Genomic DNA, 26,652 nt, shown 5'->3' with positions numbered 1-26,652 from the left:
TTCAGACTGCTAGCTAGACTATCCGTCCAATCTGAGTTTTCTGTTACACGACTAAAATAACCTTTGAACGTACACACGTTCCACCAGAACAAGTTCCTTCCCGAGGCTATTTTGCAGAGGCACAGTTGCTACGTCCGGCGCTTAGCGGTGCCCAAGACGATTGGTGATTGGTTTAAAGAAATGCCAATAAATCAGAGCACGTTTTTCTCCCATCCCGGAATGCTTGGTGGACTAGCCAGACTCTCCTCCGCAGCGCTGTGGAGGAAGGTCTGGCAATGCGAGACTAGGCCTGAGATGACAAAGAGTTCCAGAAGTTACCGATGGAGGTGACGAGCGCCACAGTGTCACGCTGGAAAAGGGGCGAGAATTAGCCTGTCCACCTGGGTGTCATGTTTTCATCACTGCCGATCGGAGCCGTAGCCGAAGACAAATGCCAGATGTTAGTGGTTGTGAAGTGGGTTTTTTGTGCTGTTGGAAAGGGGCTTTCGATTAGGGATGTCGCGCAGTGGAAGTAGGTTGCCGTTCATCTGCACGTACCAACCGTAAGGGATGGTAGCATTTATTTACCGAAAAAAAACTGTAACTGTACACACACTGCAATGCTACGTTCACAGCCCAACAATACGGCTAACTTCATACTCACCGTCACACACTTGCTCGCTGTCATTCTCTCTCTTGGCATTCGCTAATGTTACGCACACAACCTACACACTAAGTTACTGTTTAAAGGAGTTTGCTGTTTGTAACATCTTAAAAATACATTTACAAAAAAATTCCCCGATGCTTAGAACCCGGCGGTAACCGGGCTCGCAATACAGTGGCTGAAACCCTGGAGCTCTGACCACTGACTGCTGGGCGGCTTTCACAAACGCAAGCTAACGATACATAATGTGTGTTGTCATTTCATGTTTATTTCTTTAAAATGAACGGGTAAGTTACCAGTTATTGGGTGTCGGGCTGTCGAAAGAAAAATTATTCGAAACTGACATTCCTACTTTTGATGCAAAATCAAATGCAGCTTAGACTGACACATATTGATGTTAATTTGAAAGCCAATCGGGACTTCACAGGCTGTTATTAAGATCGGGGTGGTTGCATCTTGTTCTGCCCCTTGAGCGCAACGCCAGCGTAACTAAAATTCTTAACGTTAATTAGGGCAGCACAATTAATTGCCATTTTATCGAAATCGCAATATGAACTAGTGCAATATACAAATGGCAGAGGGCGCAATATTTGTTAAAGGCAAAATATGTGTCAAACCATTCTAAAATAAAATAGTGTGGTGCTGCAGAGACATCCCCGGCCTACAAATCCTATCCTACAGACTAAAGGAAAAATCTTTGTTTGGTACAGATCCGTGCAAAAAAAAATCACACTTCAATTATTTAAAAAATAATATTTTTAAATATTTTTTCAATGAAAATGAGAATAATGATACAAAAATGATCATTCTCTCCAATATCGTGAATCCTATCGCAATCGCAGTATCAGTCAAAATAATCGCAATTAGATATTTTCCTAATATCGTGCAGCCCTAATGTTAATAGGCTCCTTTTTAGCACATTGAAATTGTTTAGTGTTAATCATCATGCCAGCAGTATATCAGTGATACTGTGTTGGTGTGTGTCTGTCTCCCATTCCATGCATGGAAAGACATAAGGCTTTATTCTGTATGTGATGATTGGTTGTCAGAGAGCTCTACGCTAAAACTCAGTTTTTTAAAAGTGACTTTCTGATGTCCTCCAAACAATTAGATAAAAGAACAAAGCAGTGTTTACACATTCCCTTTTCCTCCTTTTGCTTTGTGCTTTGTATTTTTATTTTTTTTTAAAGTCCCACTCCACTCAGAAATGTGTTTTCTTTGTTGTACTTTCTCTTGGATGTTTAACCTTTACTGTGCAGACTGACGCAGTGACACCGAAAGGTTGTTCTCATATTCATCTGCTGAAGGAGAAACTCATCTGAAACCTCAGCGTACGTGTGAACGGGGTTTTGTGACATCATAAACTAGTTTGGAATCCAATCATGATCCAATATGCAAATAACACTTGAAGCCTCCAGCGCCTATACACTGAGATCAGACTTTTCACGGAAGCAGGAGACATTTTGTATCAAGCAGGTGAACTTAGGTAAATGAACAATATTTGCATATTTATTGATTCTGGATTTTTACATGAGGGAGAAGGAATATATATATTTTTTTTTACGTAATTCAACTTTTTTTTTTGTGTGAAAATTATATTGGACACAAATAATTCTTCCCAGCAGAGTGGTTTTATATGTCTTTGAACATTCCTGGATGGCAGTTCCCGTACAGTAGAGTAGAGGATGACTTCTGTCTCAGGCCAGATGTGACCCATCATAGTTTGTAGCCTCATTGGAAATGGGAAAACATTGTTAGAAAAAGCAAATTAAATACGTTTGTCTAGTAAGCATTTGGCACGAGGGTCTGAGAATAAAGGGTGTTGTGTGTTTTGATTTGATCATTCGGTCCAGTTTGTGGGACGTTCCTCTCAGTGTGGCTCTGCAGCCACTGGCCTGTGTGTGTGTGTCCGTCTCTCAGTGGACTTCCCCACTAAACTGGCTCATTTATCTCACACAACATGTGATCATTAGAGAGGCATCTCTGGAGAGCCACACACTCGGGTGAAAACCCAGGGGGATGCACACTTATGGGAATGGGAGACTTGCAATGAAGCGTATTTCTCATATGCAGCTCGACACATTTGACGTTTTCGACACGCACGCACACACACCTACTAGGGAATGTTACTCAGTTAGGTTTGTTATGACAGAGCAGCTGTCTGCCCAATTTCCTAGAGTCAGGAACATCTGTGTGCCCCCTTCTCGCTCTAATCCCCCCCACCACACACACACACGCCTCTCCCTCTCTCTCGTTCGCCCACACACCCTGTATATGTTTCATTATTAAGAGCCTATCAATTTGACAGGTAGCACAAATTCAACTTACTGTAAGGGGCAAAACAACTTCAGAGCTGAGGCAAATTGGTACCGTAAGAGCAACCGTCAGCAATCATCTGTGTGTGTGTGTGTGTGTGTGTGTGTTTGTGTTTGTTTCCCACTTGTATGATTTTTTCCCATTTGTGTGTCTTTTCTTATGTTCCTCTCTCACTGGCGAAGTACATATTTTTGTATTATTTACAGTATGTATATATTTATTGTGTGTGTGTGTGTGTGTGTGTGCGTGCGTGCGGTAGTTGTCTAGGCTATAAGGCTGCTGACTGAGGTATACACTACAGTGCTATTGGTGGGCCAAAGATAAGCTTTGGGATTGCTGTTTATTTGTTTATTTGTTTATTTAAAAGGATCCCCATTAGCCGCCGCCGAGACGACAGCTAGTCTTCCTGGGGTCCAAACAATACATACAAAACGTATGTGAGTAATTACAATCACAATTACTCACAAAAATATCATATATTAATACACATAAAAAATAACAATACAAAAAGTACTGATTAGAATAATAGTAAAATAATACAAAACAACATAGCACGTTATACAACAACTCTCAGCCAATCCAGACAATATTATGATGTTGAATACAAATATAGTCTTAGTCTTTTTTTAAAACCAGTTTTTCCCTTGATATCCCGAACCCCAACTGGAAGATTGTTCCAAAACACAATTGACCTATAAAACACGGTCCTCTTCATAGAGTCAGATTTAGGTAGGGGTAAAGAAATCTGTCGACTATTCGCCCCTCTTGTGTAATGTGAGTGCATATCTGAATAGTAAATTATATAGTCATAAAGAAATTTTGGAATCCGAGTGTTAATAATTCTATGAAAATATCCTAACATATTAGCAGATAGTCTGTGCTTGACCACCAGCCAAGCAAGACGTTCATGCATTTCTGCAACACTAGTTCTCAAAGAACAACCAAGGACCAGTCTAGCAGCCTTATTTTGAGCCACTTGTAATTTTTTTTAAATGACTGCATGATGCAGCAGACCATACAACAGAACAATAATCCAAATGACACAAAACCAATGTACAAACAACACGACTAAACAACCGTGAATTTAAAAATTGTGCACATTTACGCATTACTGCAACAGCTCTGCCCATTTTAGCAACAACTTTGCTGATGTGATCAGACCATGACAATGTAGAATCGAGCCAAAGTCCAAGAAGCTTCACCTTTTTCACTTGCTGTACATTTTGACCATTAACTTGTATATTAATTTTAGGATTGTCAGATAATCTATACTTAGAACCAAATATTATACTCATAGTTTTTGAAAGATTTAGTACAAGCTTATTTGTGTTGATCCAATTATACAATTTGCTAATTTCACAAGACAGAACCTGATTAAGCTCTGAACATGTAGGGGCTGCATAATAAAGAGTACAATCATCTGCAAACATAGTTAATGATGCCTTACTGAGTATATACGGCATATCATTTGTGAAAATTGAAAATAACAAAGGTCCGAGGCAACTTCCTTGAGGAACACCACAATCCACGGACTTGCTACAAGATAATGCACCATTAAAATAAACTCTTTGCGACCTCTCCGACAAATAGCTCTTAAACCACTTAATTGTTGAGGAAGTAAAACCATAACTAATAAGTTTAGAAATCAAAATGTCATGGTCAATCACATCAAAGGCAGCACTAAAATCCAGTAGTAGTGTACCCACCAGCATTGAGTTATCAATTGATGTAAGCCAGCTATCCGACATTTGTGTCATTGCAGTGCAGGTGGAATGACCATACCTATAAGCATGCTGAAACATAGTGGTCAAATCATTGTTAGTAAAGTAATCTCGCACTTGCTCAAATACAATCTTTTCCAATAATTTACTTAGAATAGGCAAAATACTAATAGGCCTACTATTTGGGCCACAAAAAGTTGATTTTGTGTCCTTGGGTAAAGGGATTATCTTACCCTCCTTCCAAAGTTTTGGACACACACCGCTAACCAGACATCTGTTAAAAATGTGACACATTGGTTTAGAGATATGTCCAGCTGCTAACTTCAACAGCCGACTATCCAAGTTGTCTGTACCAACAGACCCTCCAACAGTCAAAGATCTCAACAACATTTCCACCTGCACAACATTAACCTGATGAAATTCTAAACTACACAGTTTATCTTTCATAATACACCTTTCAATTAGCTCATTTGAGTTGGAATCAACAGTGTATTTCATTGTCTCTCTAAAATTAGAAACCTTATTAACAAAATAATCATTAAAATAATTTGCAATCTGTATTGGCTTAGTCAAATAAACTCCATTCAATTCAACAAAAGAAGTACAAGTAGATTTTTTCCCCATGATTTCATTAAGTACATTCCACATTCTCTTACTATCTGTACCACTGTCTTCAATTCTCTTCTGAAAATATTTTTTCTTTTTCACTCTATTCTCCTTGGTCACCTGATTCCTTAAAATACAATAACATTTTCTGTCCTCCAGAGAGTTAGAAAGAACCGCAACCTTTTTAGCCTCTTCCCTTTGAGCCATTATGCTCTTTAACTCAGTATCAACCCAAGGAGCACTTTTGGCTTTAACTGTAAATTTCTTTAATGGGGCATGATTGTTAACAACTTTCATAAAACAATCCATAAATAAATTAAGGGATATATCCACATCATCAATATCACTTATCAAATTCCATTTAATATTATCCAATTCATTTAAAAAACACTCCTCATTAAATACCCTATAAGATCTTTTCATAATAATTTTAGGACAGGCTCTAGGTAGCTTAGTTCTCCTGGAGACAGCAATACAGTTGTGATCACTAAAGCCAACTGTCACAGAAATAGGTGTTGAGCACATATCAGGATTATTAGTGTAAATATGATCAATACATTTTGATATTAAAGATCCTGTATTGTTACTAGAAACTCTTGTTGGTTGATCCATTAGTTGAGATAACCCACAGGTGTCTGTCATGGTTTTAAGCTTATTCTTCAGAGGACAAATCTCAGATAGCCAATCAATATTTAGATCACCCAGCCAGTATATCTCTTTGTTTTCCTCAGTCACCTTGTCTAGCATATTACATAAACCATTTACATACTCTATCCTGGCACTAGGTGGCCTATAACAACAACCAAGAATAATCGGTTTTAAATTTGGAATATGTACCTGTAACCATAACACCTCAACTTCATCAACCATTAAGTCCTGTCTCAGTTTAACAGGGAAATGATCCCGTATATAAATGGCCACACCACCTCCAAACCTGTTTCGATCATTTCTATAAATTGAAAACCCCCTATATCAACATCTGAATTATCTATGAAGTGATCCAAATGAGTTTCAGAAATCATGAGTAGGTCTATTTTGTTTAGTTGCAAAAATAAAGACAAGTCTTGAATTTTGTTCCTTAAACTACATATATTAATATGTGCAAGTATTAAACCTTTAGGTAGTTTATTTATGCTGGTCATCTTAGTTAAAAGTAAATAAGTCTTATATTATAATCCAATTAAATATCTTGTACCCTAAGTTATTTTATCTTCATCAAGTAGGCTACATACATATAAGTCCTGAACACAGACTCACATACATGTACACAAACATATAAAACTGATCTTTAAAGCCCATTAGACCAATAACTGACTTTGTCCATCCCTTGGGATGATGATCAGTTTATCATACTTCAAACTCGCCTTATCCCCTCTCTCTGGCAGCTTTAACCTTCGCCACAACTCTTTCCTCCTCAGTTGCACAGCTTCCGAGAAATCTTCGTTAATGTAGATCTTGGTGCCCTTTAATTTCTTGGCAGAAGAAAGAATCAGCTCTCTGTCCTTAATGCGAAGAAGTTTAACAACAATTTTCCTTGGCCTTCCCCTCTCCTGAAACTGACCAAGTCTCTGGGCACGCTCAATGTCCATATTTATTCCATCTAAGCCCAAGTGTTTTGAGAACATTTCTAGCACCTTTTTCTCTGATTCCCACCAATTCTCTCCTTTCTCGTCAGCAATGCCATCGATTAAAATATTTGTTCTCCTGTTCTGATTTTCAATGTAATCCAGCTTGTTGAGCATTGCATCCAATTCCTGCTTGGAGGTAGTAATGTTTGTCTCAAATGCCCTTATCTTTGACTCAATCTCCTTGCATCCCATCTTCTCCTCTTCAAACTTTGATTGGGTAAATTCCAAGCTGGTCTTCAGCTCCTGTACATCTCTGATAACACCATCCAATCTTTTGTTAGTTCCATCCATAATCAGCTGAATGAAACATTTGAAGTTATCTTGCTGCTGCAATAACATATCTTTATAGATCCCTCTCTGCTGCTCCATTAATTGAGAGAGTACACTCATTGTAACAACAGCGTCATCCTCACAAGGAGATGTTTTAGCATTCTTAGGAGGCATAATGTGTCTTACCAGGATGTACCGGGAGTTGATGAAAGTAGCAAATGTTGATGGTTACAGATCTGTTTGTCCAGGTCCTAGTAGGCCCAAAAGCCCATCAACTTGGGCTGCAGCGCAAGCTCAGCAAATAGTGGAAATATTGTCCCCAATATTAAGCCGCAATTTAAATAAAATGCAACTTGAGGCAATTAACCACTAAATTTGAGAATACAATAAAGGATTCAGTAGATTTTTGTTAGATTCTAAGAGGCCAGGTTCTCAGAGAAAACTCCCGCAGCTGTGCTGCTGGGCCCTTTGCAGGAGCCACGATAATGCATTTCTGTCAGCCTCTGTATATGTGTGTTTGACACTTTGTGCGTGTGTGTGTGTGTGTGTAAGGAACTTTCTTGCTGTGGCAGTAATTGTAGTTTGTAGCATGACAGAACTTTGTCAGTTGGGTTTGAGGTCTGTATGTCTGTACCTGTTTTCTACAGATGTGTATCTGTGTTTTTGTTCTATTGAAGGGTCTAAATTAATACAAAAACAATAAATCGATACGCTGATTACTCAATAAGTAAGTAATTTGCATTTGCAATTTTTTTTATTTTTATTAATCAAATCAAAAAAGCTAAAGATTTTTCAGCTCTGGGACCGGAGTCTGCTTCTAAACTTTCATCTCTCAAATAAGGGGTGACAAAAATGCCTGTTCGCCCATGGGCGTGCTGGTCTTACAGGGAGGTGTGTTCAGGTGCATTCTTGGAGTATTGCTATCTTGAGGCAGCGGGAAGTGATCGCGTCATCGACCAACAAAAACCTGGTCTAAAGTCAATAGTGCAGCATTTCAATGTTAATTTACAGCAAATTAGCAAAATGCGCCTAGGCTCGCGCACAGCGCACGCACACTATGCTTGTTACACGCACACAGGGACGCGCAGCAGCACACTGACATGAAAAAGATGAAAAATAAAAATATTACAATGTGAAATAGTATTATTATATGATCTGCTTGCATGCTTTTACTTCACTTACGAGCAGATCAGTTTCTTCTCCTGAAAATCTCTCCCTCCTGCTCAGCAAATCCACCATCATAATAGCGATGCGCCAAGGTCCAAACGCGCCTGGCTTTTAAAGGGAATGGGAGATGGCACTCTTTATTGCGTGTTATGCCCAAAACACACCTATGATGGATTAAGACACTAGTGCTTTCCTTTTGAACCATGTGCACAGCCCCTTTTCCTGCCGTTTAACTAGCAAAACTGGATACGTACACGCCCTAAACGCACCTGCGCCAGGAGCTTCACGTTGTGCGCTTAGATCGATTAAATAGGGCCCCAAGACTTTGAGGAACACCATAGTAAAATCCATGCTGTGGTTTGAGATTCCTGTGAAAATTGCATTTTTCGGCGACTGGATGGCAAGCACGTCTGTTCTGGAAATGCCCTTGTTGTACCTAGGATTTGATCCGGCCCTTCTCCCCTTTCCCTCATCAAGTACCGCAAAGTTGCCTTTTGAGTAAAGCACTACACCACCCTGGTGCCATGCTGATACCCTGTGCCTCTCGGTAGAACTCAAAAGATAAAAGACATGCAAACATTGGCTGAGCTATAATGTGCAATAAATGGACAAATGGACAAGAAGTCTCACGATGAAGGATAATCTATTAGTCTGAGAATGCCCAAAGACAGTTGTGTGTGTGCGTGTGCGTGTGTGTGTGCACGCCACTGGGCTGACTTTACCCAACAGTGCTTTTATTTTTGTACCTATTGATTCTCAGCAGTTTTCCCCCTACGGTCCCATCTATTTGGAACTACAATCAGCCGGCCTCCTTCATCAATACCTGCCTCACTCTGTCTAGACATTCAGCCACTTGCCGGGGGTTCAAACTTTTCTAATCACAGTCCAACTGTATGTTTTCTAAAACTCCTCCCTGAAGTGTCATGACCACAGCGTTATTTGAGCTCTGTGTAGCCTTTGGACATGCAGAACTTCTCCCTCTGTACTTTATTTCCCTCTCTCTTCTTGTCTCTGCTCGGATCTCTCTCCCCGTCTCGCGCCCTCTCTTCTAGCCTCAGTGTGTTTGTCTAGGTTTTAGCTGTCTTGACTGTACGGTGCCAGTGAAATAACAGCATTAATTTGCTTTTGCTGAGGCGAAAAAAAACAACAACAATTTGTCTCCCCTCTCTGCAAGAAGGTACAGAGCTCCAACTTCTGCTAAGTCCTGCCATCCTTTGCCGGGGGAACCCGATTAGTTGAAGTTTATGGCCTCAGAAGCGACGCTCTAGGCTCCGCCGTGATGACTTCAGCTGGTTAGCGAGCTCCAGTACAGTAGTGCAAAGAAACAATAAGCTCCGTCTGAACAGAAAGTCAGAGTAGAGCAGGCGATGGTGCGAGAAGGGGAGTTCATCATTTTGACAGTAAGAAGAAACCGTACTAAGTTTTCTCTGAAGGAAAATGTGGGCGGTGTAGCATTTTATTCTCTAAGTGTAAGTGTGTCTCTCTGTGGGTGTGTGTTTGTATGCCTCTACCTGCGTGATAACATGTTTGTTTTTTTCTTCTATGTGCACGACTCCCATCTACTTCACTATGTGACGTTAGTTGAATAAAAGGGAAATTCCTGGCTTTTGCCTCGCTGGTAATGTGTACATTGTAGAGATCTGCTGCTCCCTGTGCATTGTTCTCTCGCTGCTGAAACAAAGGCGTCAAACAGCCGCAGGTGTCACAACTCGCTACAGAAGACGACACCATGTGCATAATTAGCAGAAATGGCCTGTTTCTAATTGGCTGTGAGAAGAGTTGTTCCTCGCGGCGTGTGTTATCGACATGTCACAGTATATGTACGTCTGTGTAAACTAGGGCTGCTCTCTCTTAGTCGATTAGTCGACTAATCGGTCTTTTTGGTCTTAGTCAACTTAAATTTCTTTAGTTGATTAGTCACGTTTTATGCTTTTTTTCATGCTGAATGACTTATTTTCCAAGAAACGTACGAGCACATCTCGGGTAAACACAAGAATTAAGGGTTGACATTTGACCTAATAGATATCATCGTGAAACCTACTTTGATTACTTTCATTAAGGCATTTATTTGTTGTTTCTAAAATGTTGTGTTTAAATATGCAAAGGAGGCATTATCTTATTCAATATATGCATCCTTTTGCATGACTCTTTGCGGAGAAACTCAGATTTACAGATCTGTCGATTAAATCAACTAATTGATTAGTTGATACAATTGAATGAGTGTTAGTCGACTAAGAATTTCTTCAATCGAACACAGCCCTAGTGTAAACGTAGCTGCTCTCTCTCTCTCTCTCTTTCTCTTTTTCTCTCTTTCTGCTGCAGCCCTGTCGGTGTTGCGGTCGAGTGAAGAGAAGGCCCCGGTCCCGCAGAATAAGTTCATGGGTGACATCGAGGAGCTGGCCGCCAGCTATGAACGCAAACTCATAGAGGTGAGTGCGGCCTCTTTTTATTCTTTGCCGCATATTAGTTAGCAAGGAAGTGCCACCGTTCTGTGTTCCAGATGTTCATTTCCCCCAGGGGATAACCAGCCAGTCATCTGACATGGGAGGGATGTGTATACATTGCATTTTTAGAAACGTATTTACAGCATATAAAGGAACAGTTGCAACATTGTTGGGCTATACTTGTATTCACTTTCTTGCTGAGAGTTAGATGAGAAGATTGATATCGTTCTGATTTTGGATGTTGTAAATATGATGCTATAGCCAGCAGGCAATTAGCTTAGCATAAAGACTGGAAGCAGGGGAACCAGCTTCTTTGTTGGTTGCCTGTGGGGTTGCAACGGTATGAGATTTTCATGATACGATAACGGTCTTAGAAATCAGGGTATACGGTATTAAACCATTATTATTATTATTATTATTATTATTATTATTATCAGCATTATGAGTTGCAAGGGTTTTTTGGTTGAACAGAAATTCAATACTTTAGATAAGCAAATGTACGCAGTATGATAACTCTCAATTTTCATTCCGCGGTATACCGGCACATTGCTGTAACACTAGTTGCCTGGCAACCTCATGGTAATGACAAGACTCCAGGTAGACATTGGCCTGCACATAACACACAAAAGTAACAATATGTAACAAGTTAATTAAAAGTTCTGGTTGGAAGATTTTTTTACTTTGGACAGAGCCAAGCTAGCTGTTTCCCCTTGTTTCCAGTATTTATGCTAAGCTACGCTAACTGCCACACAATGCAAAAAAATAAATAGGATAGAGGCCAATAATCCTGTTTGTTGACAGTAAATTAATTGATATTATGTGCCAATGAATAATTGATGTCACAGAGCCACTTGGAGCTTTGCAGTGAGAAATGACTGAACTGATACATTAGCAAGCATAGAAGGATGATAGAACATGTTTTTTGGCCTTTTGAGAGCTGTGCAGGGGACTTTACTCCCCGAGCTACTCTATCTAAATAAAGCAGAGAATTGTACTTTCTGTAGCTGCATTGTTTTACAACTCTTAACAGCATCAAGAGCTCTAATAACTAATAACGAATGATGGGAGCTGTATCCAATTTCCTGTTTGATTTACCGATGAGTAAAGACTCCCAGTAAGAGTGTGATTGGCAGAGGGAAATAAAGTCAACATCTGTGTATTCTAATGGGTAGTGAGGTGTGAGGGGCGTCTACATGAATATTTAATCCGTGGTTTTATATTTCTTTAATAAGAAATAATTCCGCCTGTGCTTGGCCAAACTACGTTTTCACTTATTTATGCACATGCATGTGTGGTGCATTTTTAATGGTGTTTACTTATTTATTTGTCCATTTGCATGGCTGTCTGTCTCGTTTGGGCTTTCACAGCCAGCCTGGAGGACCGGTGCGGGACACAATCGTACCGCAGCTTCTCTGCTGGTCCCAGACCAGCCAGGCTTTGATGGCTTTGTTTAAATCAGACTGTCCTACAGAACGTAAGGGTTTCCCTATCCCCGATATGTAACCAGTTGTCTATTGGAAAAACTGAAATGGCTCGGCTAGCGCTGGCTTCGCCCTAATGATATCAGCAAGTGTCCTAACCACAGAGGAGAAGCGACAGTAAAAATAAAAATAATACAGCAAACAGTAGATACAATGTTTTCAACAATCTGGTTTAATAGGAGTTGCCTTAATGGTCCCATTTCTATGCTCATTTTCAGGTTCATACTTTTATTTTGGGTTGCTATTGGGACATGTTTACATGCTTTAGTGTTCAAAAAATTGTCTGTCTGAATATACCTGTATTCACTTCCTGTCTGAAACGCTCCGTTTTAGCACCTCTTTAAGCCCCCGTCCCGAAAAAGCCCAGTCTGCTCTAATTGGTCAGCTTTTCCGGGTCTTTCACATCTGCGCTCTCTGAGTCTCTGCACCGTCATTGCAGCTGGGGAATGACTGTAACGGCACTGTAGCGGCACTTTCTACCTATATACAGTATAGTTGTGACATCACAACCGTACGAAATCCTGACGGCTCGTTGAAATGTCTGAATACGGGCTTTCACAGTACAGTAACGCCATGGAAGTCTCACTTTTTACACTACGGGACCTTTAATCCCGTAGAGTGTGTTAGCTTGTGTATCCACTCAAGGTCAGCAGCGCTACTGTCGGTCCTGGTGTGAGGATTCAGAAATTGTGCGATTTACATGAGTAGCTGTCAACACTCCTGATTCAGCTGTCTAACTTCAGCAACTGAGACAAAATCTGACTCACCAGGTTATTGATTTTTTGAAAATGTCACATCAAGCCTTGTTGGATACATATAGGCCTGCCAGACACAAATAAATATTGGACAGGGCTCAGCCTTCATTAACCTGGGAAACATGCCCGTGTTTGTGGCCTAGTTCAGTTTTAATTTAATGATGCTAATGCATTGTATTGACTTTAACTCTGTTTATATTGGAGCAAAATCTCAAGGTCCTCTATGCTCTTTTCATCCTTTTCTGGTCATGTGACCTGCTAGGCTGTGCACAGGGCAGTAAAAACTCAAGATAAAAGTAAGTTAGTGTGATTGGGTAATAGGGCAAACTTCAACCAATGGCCAATGACTTTGGGTTGGGGGCAAGGGGTTTTAAACAGAACATTACCCATGTGTGCAGGGTTGCTTTATGCTTTGTAGGACATTGTGCAGGCCCAGGCTTAGCTTTGTTTGGATCTCCACTAGTCTATATCGACGACGTTTCATTTCTGGGATTGCACCGCTGGCGCCGGACGTCCCTTTTATTTTGGCCTCATGTCCATCCCCTTCTGCTTTCTTTGTTTTGGAATTCTGAACTGCTCCTCAGATCTCTGCAGGGTAAATCCAGACAGCTAGGTAGACTATCTGTCCAATCTGAGTTTTCTGTTGGACGACTAAAACAACTTTTGAACACATGTTCCACCCAAAAAAGTTCCTTCCCGAAGCTATTTTGCAGGGGCACATTATTGCGCCCGGCGCTTAGCGCTGCCCAAGATGATTGTGATTGGTTTAAAGGTCCCATAGCATGAAAATTTCACTTTGTGAGGTTTTTTAACATTAATATGAGTTCCCCCAGCCTTCCTATGGTCCCCCAGTAGCTAGAAATGGTGATAGGTGTAAACCGAGCCCTGGGTATCCTGCTCTGCCTTTAAGAAAATGAAAGCTCAGATTGGCCGATCTGGAATCTTCTCCTTATGAGGTCATAAGGAGCAAGGTTACCTCCCCTTTCTCTGCTTTGCCCGCCCAGAGAATTTGGCCCACCCATGAGAGAGAGACATCATGGCTTTCAAACGAGCAAAGTGGCAGTTGGTCAAGGCCACACCGCCACTCTCCACCTTGCCCCCCCCTATCTCCGCCTCAATAGCATTGAAAGCTACAGACACATCCTAAGGAAAGCTCATTGTGGGACTGGCTCTAGTGGCTGTAATTCTGCACCAAGGCTGAATTTCGGGAAAGACACTTCAGATACAGTATTAGGGGACCACTAAGGCCTATATAAAAGCATCCAAAAAGCAGCATGTCATAGGACCTTTAAAGAAATGCCAATAAACCACACCATGTTTTTCTCCCATCCCGGAATGGGTGGACCAGCCAGACTCTCCTCTGCAGTGCTGTGGAGGAAGGTCTGGCCACATCTCCACCAACTCCTCTTTAGCTGCTCAATGCTCCACTATGTTCGCCAGCTAGTTGCTAACTTTGTCTTGCTGCAGGGTAGAGTAAACTTGGTTGATCAAACCTTTTTGGCTGAAAACAGCTGGCCTGCGTGAAAGACCAAAATAATGAGCTCAAAAGAGACAAAAAAACACTCTGAAGAGCTGAGGGCACCTGCAGACTTAGGTAATCATTCTCCGTGGGTTTGGTGCAGAACACGATTAGTGGTATAGTATGCATCCTTTCCAATGTATTAAGCATAAACAGCTGCTCGGACAATAGTCCGAGCAGCTGTTAAGTGACATTTTCTGAATCGTTATTGGCTAACTGCCCACTTACAGATTTAGAAACGTTGCTAACTATGCCAGACGTAGGGCTCAGTGGTCGCCACTGTTGCCTCAAAGCAACGTCTGTGATTTTAGCACCAGGGCCAACTTTGTGGAGTTATAATGTTCTCCCAGTGTGTTTTGGTTTCTGCAGCTCCCCTCCTCCTGTCCAAAGACACACAGTAGATCAGGTGATTTGTAAATTGGCCGTAGTGCTAATGCGAGTGTGACCTCCTCTCCTCACACCTCCAGTGATCCCAGTCTTCCTTTCTGCCCTCGGGCCACACATTTTCTCTCCTACCGGATTTCTCTTGTCGTTCATTTAAAAAAAAAAAGGTTTATTTTTTTTAATCATCGCCTTCCTTCGTCTTAGCTGACGGAGAACGTAGCGTGATATGCCGCAGTGACTTGAGGAGGAAGCATTTATTTTTACCCTCTGATAACCTCAGGTCCTTCTCTACTCTCTACTGCCGCCTTCTTACTCACTTCTCCGTGCTTCTCACTCCTTCACTTCTCAGCTGTGATGGCGAGAAAGCGATATAAGGTGTGTTCGTGTATGCGTGCATGCATTCGCTAGATGTGCAAAGTCATGTCATCACTTTAACATATCCCGATAGACTGGCGCTTGTCTGAAATCAAAGGAAAGGCAAGGAAATGAGGAATAAAGACATTGAGTAAAAGATTGACTGATGGAGAGAGAGAGAGAGAGAGAGAGCGAGAGAGAGCAAAACAAGAAGGGAAGCAAGTGAAACTACTAACAACTCGGGGGGGATGGAGGCATACGCATTTTAATTTTCAGCTTCATTGCGTGGTGGTTTTCATTGTTTGTGAGTAATAAAAACAAATTACATAATGCAGTTAACATGTCCACTGAGGTTTCTGAAAAAAACAGCAAGACTGCCTGACATTGATCTGTGAGGCTCGGGTGATAAGGAAAAGGTGGGCGGGTGGTGATGTAACACATCCTCTTATCAGCGCACACAAGCTGTTGGTGTCAGGCTGAAGGTGTACAGCACCTCCCTGAACTTATTGTCCTGAGAAATATTCACACTCACCAGCATGTGACTGTTTATTTATAATTACATTCCTAATCAGTTATAAAACTAAAATGATAACCGCATGGATTTGGCATTTGGTTATTATTATTGTGTCATGCCCTTTGTCATAGAGGATGTCAGGGTGTTGTCAATATTATTATCGTCAGTGTCTTTCAGTTGTTACGGCTCAGAATACATTTCCAATATAATTAAAGCAGCCACAGTCGGGGTTGCTGAGATATAATGAAGAATGGAGTCCTAGAGGAGGAAGAGTTTTTTTTCAGCCGCGGTTTTTAGATGAAACCGAGATGAAGGTAAAGGCTTACCTCTCCTCAGGCACTTCACATTTTCAAACTCACCTGGAATTTTTGAAGCCATTTCGGGCTGTTGCGAAACGGGACATTCAAGGACTCCTCTCCGGTAAAGTCAGGGTTGTGTTTAAAAAAAAGAAATCATTTAAATCTTTTGTAGAACTTTTCAAGAACTAAGCTGCTAGTTAAAAAAACAAAGTGCAGTTCAAGGAAAAGTTGGCAAAAAAAGACTGTATGTCTGACAGAATGCAACTATGAATATACTGTACAACTTAGAGCTGTAATTGGGCCTTAAAAGTTAGGCCCGACAAGACCCGAGCCCGACAGAATTCGGCCCGAGCCCGACAGAATTCGGCCCGAGCCAGATAAGTACATTTTGATTGACACCTTTTCAAAAGGCCGAACCGATTTAAAGCCCGACATTATTCAAATGTGTGCACGCACACCGCTCTTTTCTTTCTGTCGTACTTTAACAGAATGTCTTATCTTTTGCATTTCACATAACCCACTGGCTCATTATTCTCATCATGCACATGGTCAAAAGTTTTCCACGCCTCAGACTTTGCTTTCTTTGTCAGTGCAACCAAAAGGTAATCGCCAGAGACCAGCCTCCGTTTCACCTCCTCAGCATCCATTTTCGCGCTAATCGAAATGCATCACCTGACCGCTCATTTACCGCGCCACCCGGAGAGCAAGCCCGAGCCCGTGTAAAATGATAGAAATTAAGACCGAACCCGACCAAACCCGTTCGGGCAAAGCTCTTCAGCTCTAATACAACTACGTACCCGTCTACAGGACAACCACCTGCAGCAGCTCAGCTCGCCTGGAACCTCGACCAAGGTGGCACCAAAAAAAGGTACCAGGTACTAATCACAACTTTTGCTAATGGAAAACTAAAAGAGAGCAGGTCAAGTGAAGCCGGACCATGCAGCGGAAAAGCAGCTTAGGCTTTTGCGTCGCACGAGTATGTCAACTGCGTGGCGTGTCCGTTTATATTTCGGCTCCCATGTTAACAGGTTAGAGCTTACACACTGCCTGCGTGACACGCGCGTCTCAGGCAGGCCGAAAACGCGTGCCTGCTAAAAATAGAACCGACGCCCATTATTCACGCGACACGCAAGCGTGTTGGAAGCGTTTCCAGGCAAAATGGAATAGGAAAAGATGTTTATATGTCGTTTTGACACAAATACATATTCATAAATGAGATGTTGATGTTTGAAAGTCCCTAGGTTTTGATATAAATGTGATATATTTTGATATAAACGTTAAAGAAATCGATTTTCTAATATTGCACCTGTCAAAACAGAACAAAATATTCTGTAGCCTATTTTGCAGTCAATACTGCAGACGTTGTTTTTCCTGTAATCAAATCAGTATATATTTATGTTTAACATGGTATTTCATTTTATCAATGGCAAACATCCATGTGTCCAGACAAGGCTAGCAGCAGCAGCGCCGCGTCAGACCCGTTTCTGGTGTGTAAAGACATGGACAAATCCACGCAGCTGACACGCAACAGAAACGCCACGCTCACGTGTGTAACCTGCCTTAAGATACAGATAACTGTAGTACAGGCACATTTTTAATGGAATCTGTTCAGAAATCTCAGCAGTAGGGCTTGGTATCGTTCAAAAATATTCAAAACCGGTACAGATACCAATACCGTGAGCCCTGTCAGTGGTGAGTTCCCAGACCCAACATCTGGATGTGGGTCTGGCTTGTCAGGCTATGCAGCGTGCTTATTGGCTCACTGACGCTGATAATATTTACTCCTTAGTTATTGAAATTGGGTATTGAACGACGAGGCATTTTTCGATACCCGATACTTTAGAGTCAATTTGTTCGGTGCCTAAAAATTATCAAATTCGGTACCCAGCTGTTGTAAAATACCCCTATCAAACCTATGCAGAGGCAGTGTGTTGTGGTCCGTCATTGCTATGGAGCAGTACACTCTTACTCAAGATTTAGATTTAGAAGGCAGGTCCTTGTGCCTCAAATTGAGGCCTCATTACATCATACAGTAGAGCTATAAACTAACTCGTCTGTAGCTCAAAGGCTGGATCATCCTAACCCAAATACTACATTAGGAGTCTTGTGACAATGCAGTTACAATTACAGAAGATTTTTTTTGTTGTTTTGTTTTCCCATGGTGTATTTTTTTTGTATTGATAAGTAGAGGGAGAGTACTTTTGGAGGATAGAGAAGTGATTTGGGTCCAAATTTCCAGTGGGATCAGGGATTCTCCCTTTGATCCACAATCTCTTTAATTAACCATAAACAACATGAACAAGAGCAACAATTACAAGCCACCGTGTTCAGAGAGGAGTTGCAGTAAAAAACTGGAAAATATGAACAGATATGCCAGTATAATGCCTGCTGTCTTTGCTGTGTAATGCAAGTGAATGTGACCCTTGAAAAGCCAAAATACTGCATAATGCATGCTATTCTTCTCAGAATAATGCAGGTGAATCTACTTTGAAGTGTTCATACATGATCTGAATACAAAATCCTCTCTAGCACTTCTTACATTTACTTTTACTTGATTTATTATAGGTATGTATGCATGTAAGGATTTCTATGTTCAGGTTGGATAAAGTAGCACGCATTTGGATACCATTATACAATGCGATAATGATTTCAGTGTTTCAGTTCCAATTTGTGGGCATTTAATTCCTGTGTGGATGAATCATTAAAGACCCACAGCGCAGTAAAATCATTTTGCCCGCATTAAAGCTTAATGTTCCTGCTATGTAGCTTGAAGATGTGCATGTATGTTAAAGCTCATCTCTGCTACTTTCAGTATTCAGCTCAGTAGGGAAACCACTGCTGGCATCATGCATGTTTCTACTGAAACTCTGCAGCAGGAATGTACAGTTTTAAAGGCTGTTCAAAACAAATCAAATTTGATTAAAAGACTTTTTTTGCCGGCCTTGTAATCTGTTCATTAAGCCCCACACCTTTCAGTTACTTTTGCTCCACCTGTCAACCTTCAGTCGCACATAAACGGTTAACAATGAGAATGGCGGCAGAATTACCACACGTAACTCTTAGTAATTTTTGAAACAATGGCTCCTTGACTTCAGACATACACTGTAGACAAAAACACCTGCCTATATTTTAGCCCACAACTCTCAATTTTGACAACTCTTGCTATTACATTTTTTCAGCTGCCAGCTAGCTAGCTAATTAAGCTAACATTAGCTCCATAAATTGGTTGAAAACACTTCCCCTGGCTGACTTTTTAATGTCTTCAGCTGACTCGCTTTGTACTTGATGGCTACACACATGACAACATACTAAAACATTTAGGCAAAGCTGGTAACATGTATCGCTAAATAAAGAGAAAGCATTGTTCTTGCGTTGCAGGGTAGCTTAGGGGAGCTTATTGATTTATTTATTTCCTTTTAACATAGCTCTGCTTGGTTTACATATTTGTTCAGTTTGTATTTTAGCGTTGGCTGGAGTTGCTGGAGCGTAAACATCCCCAAATCCAACAAAGAGCGGGGCAGAGGTGCTACCGTTAGCCTAAACCCTATTAGCATCCAGGACCAGCGCACACTGTGGCAAAAATACTGCTGTAGACTGGTTAGCCCGAGATGCTAACGACTGAAGCTTACCTTAGAGCAGTTAAACACACTGTTTAATCAGTTGGCTCTTATGTTTTTGGTTTTGGAAAGGCTAAAAAAAGAAACCTTTTAATACTGAGTATTGCTGTTGCTACAGCCTCATGCACATTGGTTGCTAAGCTATGATGGGACAAGCGCTGTTCAAAAAGCATACCGTAGAAATTTTAACATCATGGAAGTACAGGTTCATGCACAAATGAGTGAAAACATACTTTATTATCCATAGCTACCAGCATTTAATCCTCCTTTATCTTCATACTGGCAAAGTCCTGTCAGTGTATATTAAAATGCAGGCTCTTGATAGTGAAAGTGACTTTTAGAATGTAACCCTAATCTTAATCTGTCCAAATACTTCTGGCACACGTAGACCAGGAGAACATGCATTAAAAAAGAGGGGGCTTTAGTTGTCTCAGTGTTCATCCAGCTGTGATGAAAACACCCCTGAATTAAAGCTGACAGACTGTACTTTAACATTGTCATCACTGCGACGTTTCAAAGTAATAATACTACACAACCCAAAAATGTGTGATCCAAGTGCTCACGGAGCTCGATGTGTGATGCAGCAGCGACAAAGAGCTGCGTCTGTACCACGGGCCAGATTTAGCCTCTTTTTTTTTTTTTTTTTTTTTTTTTTTTTTTTTTTTTAAACCATTTCTGTCTTTTCTATTGGTCCATCTGCCGCTCTCATGTGCTCACACTTCTTTACACATCTCTCTTTGTACTGTTTTTTTCCCCACCTCAGTTCAGAGTGGACAGCACAGCTTGTGATGTCTATATTGGTCCTTTCTCACCCTCTTTTTCGTCCCCTCTCAGCCACGTCTCTTCCTGGAGCAGCTGTGCGGAAGTGAGTCAGAAACGCAGATAGAGACACAAGCTGCATTTAGACTTACAGAGTATCCCAGCATTGGCCATATTCTGGTTGAGGTCTCGCCCAGTTTAAGATGTTAAAATGAACCTTTGATAGCCTGCGGCTGCGCCTCCCTTCTGTCATGAATAAAAAGGGTTTGAAAACCTGAGATGTTAGTTGGTCAGTTATGTTTCTGGGATGTTCTGTGTTTTCATATGTACTCGCATTGAGTCAAAATCACCACTTGACTGCTTCTGCTGCTAAGAGGCTTTACTGTGCAAGTAAATATTGCCGCTGTACTGTATGTGACCCTATCAGCTCATCCCTGTCCTCTTTTCTTCCCGTCCCGCTTGTCTGTCTGTCTGAACATTGGCATGTTTTCATATTCTCTCCCTCCTCTGCCTCCTTTTGCTCCGCCCCATTCATCCTATGTGTCCCATCTAATTAAGTTGATTAGGTTTCGGGTCAGCTATACCACCTCTGCTGCTCTTGCTCTTCTTTTCTCCCTCTGACTAATTTCTCCGCTCATCTAGGGCTTTTTTAGCTCTCTTAGCCTTTTTTTTTATTCGGGTCAGCTCAGCTCGGCGCAACTCAGATCAGATCACACGCCGAGGGAGAGGAGAGAGGCACAAAGAGATTCTGTAAAGATGGCCGAGGTGCAGCGCAGAGGAGGAGGAGGATAATGCGCTGTGTGTGAAGGAGGAGATTGTGTGTTTTTTAAGAGCACGATAGAGAGGGTTTATGTGAGAGAGCGTGCGGTCAGCATCGCTTGGGTGGCAGTTAGCTGTGATGACTCCTGCAGTGCCGACAGTTACATCATACTAAACCAACCCTGCAGGCCAGACTAATGTGTCTGATAGCAAACAACAATCTGCATTGCTGCTCTGCTGGGGTCCCATTTTCAGTCATATCAGGTACAAATTTGTTTTTGCAACCATATATAAAACATGAATGATTACTTTAAAAGTATGCGCTGAAGCTATGGGGGTGAATGTTTTTTTTTTCTTTCTCTCCACAATATGTGATTTGTTCTGTTGGTCCTCACAGACTCTTTAGTGTTTGTGATACAACAAACTTGATTTGCTTTTTAAGATGCACAGTTCCACTTTGCAGTGTGGACTGATATAAATGATACAAATTTGTCTTTGTTGCATAGAGAATAACCAACATAGATGGAAATGTTTACTGCAGAGCATACAATATGTAATACATTTTGTCATTATTAATCATATTGGGGTCCTATCACTGAATTATATTTCCTTTCACAGTTTACTTTCAGCTCTCTCACTCTCACTTAGTCAAACAAGGTACACTGTGAACAGAGCAAATTATATCTGTTCCATAGAAAATAAAAATTAAGGAAGAGAAATGGCTTAAGCCATGAAAAACCATGAAAGGAACTATAGGCCAAATTAATCTTATTCAGCCAAGTAAATAAGAATGTTACTTTGCCTTATTTCATTACAAAGTCAACATATTCAAGAAAATGTATGGGACTGACTGTATTAGCAATATAATTTTTCATCTACATCCAATTTTTGTCTTGTTTATACCTACATAACAAAATTGAATTGAATGCAAAGGATCCAAATATCCAGCAAAAGAACTCATTCAACTTAAGCTCAGGCTAATTAAATGTAGCCTGTTGAGTTTACCAATAAACATACATTTCTTTTCACAAAACTGCCACAGCCTCATTCAGTGGAAGAACAGCCTTAAACAGGCAGCAGGAATGTGTATCACATTGACAGTCTGCATGCACACTGTATGCGTTGCTGTGCATGAGATAGAGACAACAAGGATAGAGACAACAAGGATACAGACAACGTATCAAAACATTCCTCCATAGAAATAATAGTGATATAACATTTTACAGTGTAGCTTTAAACCGTCCATACATTCATGTTTTATATTAATGGGTTACAGTTACGTGCTTCAATTTTCCAGTTTCCATGCTAAAACTATGACAGGAACATTGTGTTTCCGAATAATGTAACCGTTAAAGGAACACGCCGACTTATTGGGACTTTAGCTTATTCACCGTAACCCCCAGAGTTAGACAAGTCGATACATACCCATCATCTCCGTGCGTGCTGTAACGCTGTCTGACACTCTGGGGGTTACTGTGAATAAGCTAAAGTCCCAATAAGTCGGCGTGTTCCTTTAAGTTACTAGCTGCATAAACTGGTCATTTCCTACTATTTTCAGCACCAACCTGGGAAAACTGGGAAATACATTTCTTCTTCAGTTATAGAGAATTTTAACATTAATGCTGATGTTTGCTTGTCCTAGATCCCCAGGCAGAACATTTCAACACACTTTGGTCACTTTCGGTCCTGATCTTTGATCGTAGGAGGGCTTGGGGAGCTCCCTGCGGTAGCCACATAGCCATGGCTTCAAGGCTCCAGATCAGCTGTAGCCTAAAGCAGACAAAAACCAGTCCCGTCAGGCTTCGACTTCGCTGACTTGTTGAGCTGTCAGGTTTATTGTGATGTTTTTATGGTTTCACTGAAAGCTTTTCAACTTAAAACTGCACTGGCTTGAAGGATATTGTAACTCCGTACAATATAGATATAGATATAGATATAGTCCGTACAAGTAGACACACATACTGGATTATCATGCATTCACACGCTCACACATCCTACAATGCACTATAGTCCTGTAAGAATTAATATCTCCTAGCCTATGTTTTTGTATCTATGCCATGTACTTTGGACTCCATTTACAACATGGCATCATGACTATGCGTAAACGTACACGCCACTTTCCTAAAGCCAAATGGCGTGTTATCTGTACGCAATTTGAGCTATCCGCGTGTATGTCTACACTGTATACAGCGGATGTAAACATACCCACCACGTGGCGTCTTATCACGAGAACGTGCCGTACTATCGCAAGAACGTCAAAAAAAAGGTTGGGTTTAGGAAAAAAACATTGGGAAAGGCTATAGTATCACTAAAAAATGACAAAACTCAACGGTGACCAACGTCACACTCTTAGGAAAACAATAAACGGTTGGGTTAAGGAAAGAAACATGGGAAAAACTGGGTGAAAGTCCTGTGTTTTACCCATCCGACCTCCCTCCGAGGACTTACGTCCTTTCATACTACTCCCTATGGCGAAAATTCACACGTAATGTAGGTGAATGGCGGCCGAACGGCATTGATAAACACGCTAAAAATACGATTTGGCGTGTCATACATACGCCACTTTCTGAGAACAGTCTGGCATTTATGTAATTGTTTTTCCATGTTATTTCTTGTATTTTGTGCAGTTAAAACAAAACTCTAAACTTCACTCTTTCTAGCAGTGCCCTTTAGCTTGGAAGTCTCCATAACTACCTTGTGCTGCACTGATCTTTTTTTGTCCTCGTATATTTAGTTTAGTCTGTTTTGATTTCTGCAGCCACTAATTAGCCTTCCGGTGGCCTTGACTAGAGAAAGGTTAGCTAGTGAGTTGGATAATGGAACTGTAATGCCCATTGCTTGTAAGGTCCGTGCTTGAGTGAATGAACACCACAACCTGGCCGTGCATCTTAATGACCCTGCATTAACAACCGTCAAGGAGATTAACTTGTTTAAACAAATTGGCAACGCTAGCACGTAGCCACACAGCCACTGCTTATATGGACCACTGTTGGGTGTGTAGATTTAGCATGTGCACTGTCAAATACCCATTTACACAGCACACATATGCATTCACATAGGCATACTATGCTGTACATGCAGAGACACGCACAAGTGCACAGCAAGAGAATGACGAACTGATTAGCTCCCTCTCCCTGAGAATTAATTGGGTTTCTTCACGCTTGAAATGAATTCCCTCTTTTATAATGTCCTGTTTGCTAAATAATAAGAGGTGATGAATGGTGTTGAGTGTTTTGAGGGTGGACTTCCTGTTCCCTGACTTGAAAAATGACAGGACGTGACATGTGCCTGGTGGACCCAGGGGCATGAACTCGACTTTGAAGCCTTTGTCAGTTTTTGAACCAAACGTCAGGACGCGAATAGAAACGTTGAAGGTATAACGTGTAGGATTTCCTTTAGAAACAACGTAAAGACTAATTCAAAAGTGATCCCCCCTAAATCATCACTTGTCAGTGACTGTATCCGCAGATAAACCTTCCCTATGCCTGTATTTTCTTTTCTTTTTTGTGCGTGACATTAATGGGCGTCATCAAAGAGTCTCTGGGCCACATACGGGTGTGTAACCCCCCCCCACCCCAGCCAATAACAGCGTGCAGGGTGCGCAGCCTATTCTCATTCCCAACCGCCGCTATGCCCCTCAGCGTCTCATATCGAGGAGAAACCGAGCGGATGAAGCTCTGCGTTCCCTGATTATCTGACAATGCTGCAACTACCCGCGGAGATGTGGATGTGTTTATTTGTGCTTTACAACATCACCGCTGTGAACCAACGAAACAATCAGAAAATAGCGTTTTATTCCTTCACCGTGTTCTCTCTCTTTATTCACTCTCTCCCTTTCTATTGGCAGAAATGGAATATTCATAATTATGTTTTCACGAGTGTATAATCGCCTGAAACTATGAGTCTTATCTTTTCGTCAGCTTAGAATGAGCCCTTTATACATACACTAGGGAGCAGGGGTGGGGGAAAAAATCGATGCGGCATAGTATCGCAATATTTTCCGTGGCAATACTGTATCAATACACAGATGCCAAGTACAATCCTTCCAGAAAAATGCAGAGTTTTTTTGTGATTGTTGCGAGCAAAAATATATATTATATTTTTATGCAATTTTTTATGCAATTTTTTATGCAATTTTTTATGCATTTTTATGCGATGAAATTGTGGGAACTTGCAAAAATTGCGGTAACTTGCAAAAACTGCGGTTTGATGAAAAAGAAAAAAAATTCCCCCAACACGTCGCGTAATTACGTCACTTCATAACGTTCCGATGGCAACAGGAGAAAATGGCTGCTCTTGTGTGAAGTAAACGCAAAAATTTTCAACTTTCTGCTAAGACATATGTGACTTTTTTTTGCAATGAAAATGCGGGGATTATGAAATCATGCAAGCTCCGGAGCCCGCCATGTTTCTACAGTAGAGCTCTAGAGAGGGCCTTGAGGGGGTTTTATGTTACCGGAAGGCCACCGTAGGTTCGACTACACGCTTGAAAAAGGGGCGTGGTGAGGGTAGCTCAATTCAGTTCACCTCACTGCTTGATGCCAAATCCTACACACTGCTCCTAAAAAAAAAAAAAGATACATGCAGTCTTTTTGTATCTTTAAAAAAAAAAAAAAAGTGTTCAAATGATTATCGCTGAAATCCGCTGCAAGGGATTGAAGGCCTTCCAAAACTCAGACTTGACAAACTCAGACAACCCAGACTTGTTGCAACTCACTGACTTTATACTTAGTGCCTGCAGAGCTCAGGTTGTGTTTGACAGTGGAGAGATTTAACAGCCTGCCGGAGGACACACACATCATTATTTACTTCATGACGTCTGAGCTGCAGTTCGACAGTAATATAAAGAAGCAAAGACAGATGCGTAAATCGAAGAAATCAATCTTCTTTCACTATAGCAGCTGTTGTTTTGATGAGCGAGATAATTCATTACAGCGGACCCCATTTACTCGTGTTATTATGTAGAATATGGTGGTTGTTATTATTTGTGGTATGATTAGTCTGATTTTGTGAGAGCAGTTGAACACTATATTTGATGCACAACATTGGGGGATGTCTTTATAGTGTTACTCACGTTGAACGCAATTAAGTTTAACTGTGTGTTTTGTTTTGTCCAACGTATTTAACATTCTCTCTCAGTCCGCTCTGTGTTTTTTGGCTTCTGCTAAAACAAATGCAGTGAACACCTTTGCCTGTCTAAAACCTTTTACGTTCAATTACATTTTGATTAAATATAGACATTAAAGATCCCATGGCATGAAAATGACACTTTATGAGGTTGTTTAACATTAATATGAGTTCCCCCAGCCTGCCTATGGTCCCCCAGTGGCTAGAAATGGTGATAGGTGTAAACCGAGCCCTGGGTATCCTGCTCTGCCTTTGAGAGGTCATAACGAGCAAGGTTACCTCCCCTTTC

At 41.1% G+C, this 26,652-nt stretch overlaps 1 protein-coding gene across 1 annotated transcript in view; it reads left to right on the top strand.

The window, feature by feature from the left end:
• Positions 1-26,652, top strand: part of snx29 (sorting nexin 29) — a 185,863-nt gene that overhangs the window by 89,720 nt on the left and 69,491 nt on the right. Inside the window, exon 15 of the mRNA XM_028568209.1 lies at positions 10,674-10,780. Within this exon, the coding sequence (XP_028424010.1) occupies positions 10,674-10,780 (107 nt within the window). The remainder of the gene's footprint in view (positions 1-10,673; positions 10,781-26,652) is intronic.

Source organism: Perca flavescens, chromosome 21 (genome assembly GCF_004354835.1).
Source record: "Perca flavescens isolate YP-PL-M2 chromosome 21, PFLA_1.0, whole genome shotgun sequence".
Lineage (NCBI taxonomy): Eukaryota > Metazoa > Chordata > Actinopteri > Perciformes > Percidae > Perca > Perca flavescens.
This window is presented reverse-complemented; position numbering and strand designations above follow the sequence as displayed.